General features: G+C 62.2%; 2 protein-coding genes across 3 annotated transcripts; one reads left to right on the plus strand and one right to left on the minus strand.

Annotated features, from left to right (window-relative positions):
- The first annotated feature begins 243 nt into the window (after window positions 1-243).
- Window positions 244-1,691, plus strand: PYM1 (PYM homolog 1, exon junction complex associated factor). Its single transcript, XM_010726935.3, has 2 exons — window positions 244-558; window positions 998-1,691. The coding sequence occupies exons 1-2, from the start codon at window positions 266-268 to the stop codon at window positions 1,491-1,493; spliced, it is 789 nt and encodes a 262-aa protein (XP_010725237.2). The 5' UTR covers window positions 244-265; the 3' UTR covers window positions 1,494-1,691.
- A 6-nt stretch (window positions 1,692-1,697) lies between these two features.
- LOC104915967 (transmembrane protein 198-like) lies at window positions 1,698-4,390 on the minus strand. 2 transcript variants are annotated; one of them, XM_019611125.2, is made up of 3 exons: window positions 3,556-4,390; window positions 3,005-3,103; window positions 1,698-2,938 (listed from the first exon to the last, which is right to left on the minus strand). In XM_019611125.2, the coding sequence occupies exons 1-2, from the start codon at window positions 4,326-4,328 to the stop codon at window positions 3,034-3,036; spliced, it is 843 nt and encodes a 280-aa protein (XP_019466670.2). In that variant the 5' UTR covers window positions 4,329-4,390; the 3' UTR covers window positions 1,698-2,938; window positions 3,005-3,033. The 2 variants fall into 2 exon arrangements, with proteins under 2 accessions (XP_019466670.2, XP_010725239.2); XM_010726937.3 differs by having other exon boundaries at window positions 3,005-3,100; window positions 3,556-4,380.
- Window positions 4,391-4,466: the final 76 nt, after the last annotated feature.

The following is a 4,466-nucleotide window of genomic DNA, read 5'->3' on the forward strand; positions in this document are numbered from 1 at the left end:
CCGCGCCTGGGGGCGGCGGGGCGGCTGCGCTCCGCGGGTTGGGCTCCGTCCCTTCTCTCCGTGGGCTCGGTTCCGTTCTGCCTTTTCCCCGTGGGCCCGTGCCGCAGCCCCATCTCTGCGTGCCGTTTCCCACAGCGCGCTCCGTGGGGTCGGATCTCCCCCCTGCGTTCTCTGTAGGGTCAGATCTTCTTCCTGTGTTTTCTGTGGGGTCAGACCTTCACCCTGATTTCTTTACAGGCAGTATCTCCCCCCACGCACGTTCTCTATGGGGTTACATCAGCCTCCCCGTGCTCTCTGTGGGGTCACACCTCCCACTCCCATGTTTGCTCCCATCCTCCCATATCCCAGCAGGGCTGGTCCCTTCTCTTCCCCCCAGAACGGTACCAGGTGCCGGGCAGCCCCCAGCCCCGGGGGAGGAGCAGCCCCTTGTGCCCCCCCTTCCAACGTTGCTTTCTGCCCCATAGGGAAGTACATCGCCTCTACGCAGCGCCCTGACGGCACCTGGCGGAAGCAGCGGCGTGTGAAGGAGGGCTACGTGCCACAGGAGGAGGTGCCGGTGTAAGTGGGGCAGGCAGCCAGGTGTGGGGTCCTGGGGTGGAGCCCCATTGCTGGCAGCAGAGCGATGGTGTCGGTGTGCCCAGGATCCCAAATTGTGGGCACTTTGTGCCGTTACCTGCGCCCCGCTGGGGCTGTGGGGTGCTTGGCAAGGCTGGGAGCCCCCAGTGTGTCTGAACCAGGTCATGTCTTGAGGTCTCAGTCTCTTTCCAGGTGCCTGAGCACTTCTGACCCCCTTAGTCCTTAAGCCGAGTCCTGATGGTACGTATCTGGCTGCTCCTCTGTGCAGGGCTGGGCTGAGCCACGGCCGTGAGGACATCCTGAGGAGCTCAGGGCAGTGCTGGAGCTGAGCACTGTGCTGTGCTGATGGCGAGGCTGGAGGTGGTGAGGTTTGCAGCTCCACGGGGGCAGCAGTGCCGTCACCGCATCTCCTCCCATGCAGGTATGAGAACAAATACGTGAAGTTCTTCAAAAGCAAGCCTGAGCTGCCCCCGGGGCTGAGCCTGGAGCCCAACACCCAGCCCAGCAAGCAGCCCAGCAAAGCGGAGGGTGGGGAGAGTGGACTGTCCAAAACAGCAAAAAGGAACTTGAAACGCAAGGAGAAGAGGAAGCAGCAGCAGGAGAAAGGCGAGAGGGAAACAGACGAACTGATCCAATCGCTGGAGAAGGTCTCCTTGTCGGGGGGCAGCGGCGGGGACACGAGAGCGGCCGCACCGCAGCCGGCCTGCAGCGCCCAGAGCTCTGCTGACGGGGAAGCTGCAGCCTCAGAGAGAAGCAAGAAGATCAAGAACCTGAGGAAGAAGCTGCGGCAGGTGGAGGAGCTGCAGCAGCGGCTCGACTCTGGGGAGATAAAGCAGCCGACCAAGGAGCAGCTGGAGAAGCTGGGCCGGAGGAAAGCCCTGGAGGAGGAGCTGCAGGACCTGGAGCTGGACTTGTGAGGGGCGGGCCGTTGTGGGGCGTGGTGGGGCTGGCGTCCCAGCGCAGGCTGTCTGGACTGAGCGCCGGCCCCTCTTTCCCGAGGTTTTGTTTTGGGTGGGTGCCGTCGTTTTTCTTTTTCCACAACAGTTCTTTTGTTTGTTTGTTTGTTTGTTTGTTTTCCCAGCTATCAGTGTTAGAAAGTCGGCAACTCTCAGATACCTCTCTCCTTTTTGAAGTTTATTTGGGGGAGCCGGGTGGGCAGGGCTGGTGCTGCGGGTGAGGCAGGGGCAGCAGCTCTTCCTTGACTTCTTCCCCAGCCCCTCGCATTCTGTGTTACGGCCTGTCGTCCTCTTCCTTTTATTTTTAAAAATGCAATAATAAAATTGCAGTAGTGACCCCGTGGCATGAGCTCAGCTCTGCCTTTCCCTACTGAGGACAGTGCTGGGATCCTCCCACAGTTCCCAACCCCCTCAGCCCGCCCAGCTGCAGCCATGCCAACACCAGTGTCACCGTTGGGGCTGTGTGTGGGACACAGCTGCCTTTGTGTCCCGTGAGGCAGCGTTGGAGTGTTGCCCCCCCTCTTGTGCCCCATTTTCTGGGTGGCCCCATCCTCTGGCTTGGCACCAGCCCACGTCCTGCTGCCCATTGGGAGGGACAGCGTATGGGACAGTGCTTGTTCTGCCCCAACCCTGCTCTGGGCTCTGCTGGGGGGATGGGGCCACGTTTGGGTTCATCCTGCGTGGGGCTGAGCAGGGAGTGCTGTGGTTGGTCCCGGGATCAGAGAGGTGATGCATGGGGATGGAGCTTGGCAGTCTGAGATGGGAGTGATTATGTCCATAAGGAGACTGGGGGATTCTGGAGCGTGGAGGAGGAGGTGTGGGGGTCTAGGGAGCTCAGGGGTCATAGGTGGGGGTGTCGGTGGTTTGGGGGATGCAGGAACGGGCAGCCCATGTGGTCGGTGGAGCTGGGGGCCTCCTGGCAGCAGGAATGGAGGTATAAGAGGTTTGGGAGTGAGGAGCTAGGGGCAGCTGGAGGCATTCAGAAACTACAGCTCAGATACTGAGCCAGCAGTGCGTGCACAGCACTTGGGTAGGACCTACAAAAATAACTGTGGGGTGTTATTTTCTATGAAGTCTTTTCTTGCACTGGAGGGAGAGTGGAGCCGAACCTCTCTGGAGCTGACAGGGAGCAGGGGTTGCAGTGGGTGTGGGGCTGGTTGTGGGGCAGGAGCTCCCATTTACCCCATGAGGATCCCCTGTTATTTGCCTACTTAAAAGGGCAGGCATGGTGGGGGGACAGCAACCCAAGGCACAGCGGGTGGGGGCACAGCGGCCTCTCAGAGGTGGCCTCGAGGCACTGGGGTGGCGAAGGACACGGTGGAGCCACAGCCATCACTGGGGGTCCCAGCAGGGTCCGGGGGGGCTGCATTCTCCAGCTGCAGGTCCCACAAGCTCTGGATGTAGCTCTGGGGGTGGAAAGGGGTGTCAGTGGTGGTGGTGGGGCAACCCCTGCTCCCCCAGCACACACTCACCAAGGCCAACACGTTGCACAAGCAGTGTGTCACTGGGGCAGGCTGGTGGCGGTGGCTGCACTTGGAGGGGGTTCAGTTCTGCTGGCATTTGGCTTCCTGCTGATGGAGGTACAGCAGCTGCAGTCATTTCTGGCACCAGCTGAGGATCGCTGGAGGGAGGGGGCTCAGCACCGGCCCCTTCCCTCACCCCCATCCCCATGGCCATCTCCTCAGTCCCTATGGCCGTCCCCATCGCCATCTCCACCTCCCTCATCATTTCCATCACCCTTTGTGTCCCCTTCCCCACCTCTGCTGCCCCACGCTCATCATGCACACCCCATAATAGTTCCCATTCCTATCCCCATCCCATCCCAGTTCACTCCCCACCCTATCCCATTCCAACATCCATCCCCATGCCTATTCCTATTCCCATCTCAACCCATCCAAGGCTCCATCCCCACGGCCATCCCATAACTATCCCTAACCCCATCCCATTGCCATCCCCATCTCCTCCCCATGGCCATTCCCACCCCAACCCCAACCCCACCCCACCCCCTCCCCACTCCCCTCACCGTTGCTGCAGCAGGACACCAAGCAGGCTGAGCGCCGGCCATACCCCCAGCACGACCCAGCTGTACCAGCAGAGCTGCCCCACCGCCGCCATCCGCAGCCTCTCGGAGACGTGGAGCACCAAAGCAAACACCTCCACGAAATAATCCACACACGCCACCACCACGGCAGCGCCGAGGACGGCAGTGGCCAAGGTGGTCAGCGCTTTGGGCCACCGCAGGGCCAGCAGGGCGCAGAGCAACGCCGGGCCCAGCAGGACTCCCACCAGCACCCAGGGGCTCAGCGGTGGCACCAGCGGTGCAGCAGCTGCCAGCACGGCCGTGGCCAGCAGCAGCCCCAGCAGCAGCCCGGTGGAGAAGAGCCCGACGCTGCGCAGCAGAGCGGTGACCAACCCGCAGAGCGAGCCGATGGCCAACGCGATGCCTGCGCTCACCTCCAGGCTCAGCCGCGTCTCCAACACGCGCTCCTTGTAGCACAGCAGGAAGATGGTGCTGGAGCCCAGGAGCAGCCCCGAGGTGAACATGATGGCCTTGAAGCAGCGATGGCCTGCGGGGGATGTGGGACTCAGTGGGGGCTGCGCTGCGGTGTCCCCGGTGCCATCCGCCAGCTGTGCCCCGTGGACGCGTCCTGTCCTGTCCCCATTGCCAAATGTGTGCCATGGAAACGTCCCATTGCATCCCACGGTGTCCCCCCATGCCATCCCCTGTCCATGCACCATCGATGCACACAGTCCTATCCCCAGCCTGTCCCATAGTGTCCCCAGTGCCACCCCCATAGGTGTCCCCACCCCATGGGTGTCCCCACTGTGTCCACACTGCCAACCCCAGCTGTGCCGCATGGACACATCCCAAGGTGGCCCCAGTGCCACACACACCCCACAGTCTCCCCTGGAATCTCCTCCCCCTACCCCCGG

Source organism: Meleagris gallopavo, unplaced genomic scaffold (assembly GCF_000146605.3).
Source record: "Meleagris gallopavo isolate NT-WF06-2002-E0010 breed Aviagen turkey brand Nicholas breeding stock unplaced genomic scaffold, Turkey_5.1 ChrUn_random_7180001862788, whole genome shotgun sequence".
Classification (NCBI taxonomy): domain Eukaryota; kingdom Metazoa; phylum Chordata; class Aves; order Galliformes; family Phasianidae; genus Meleagris; species Meleagris gallopavo.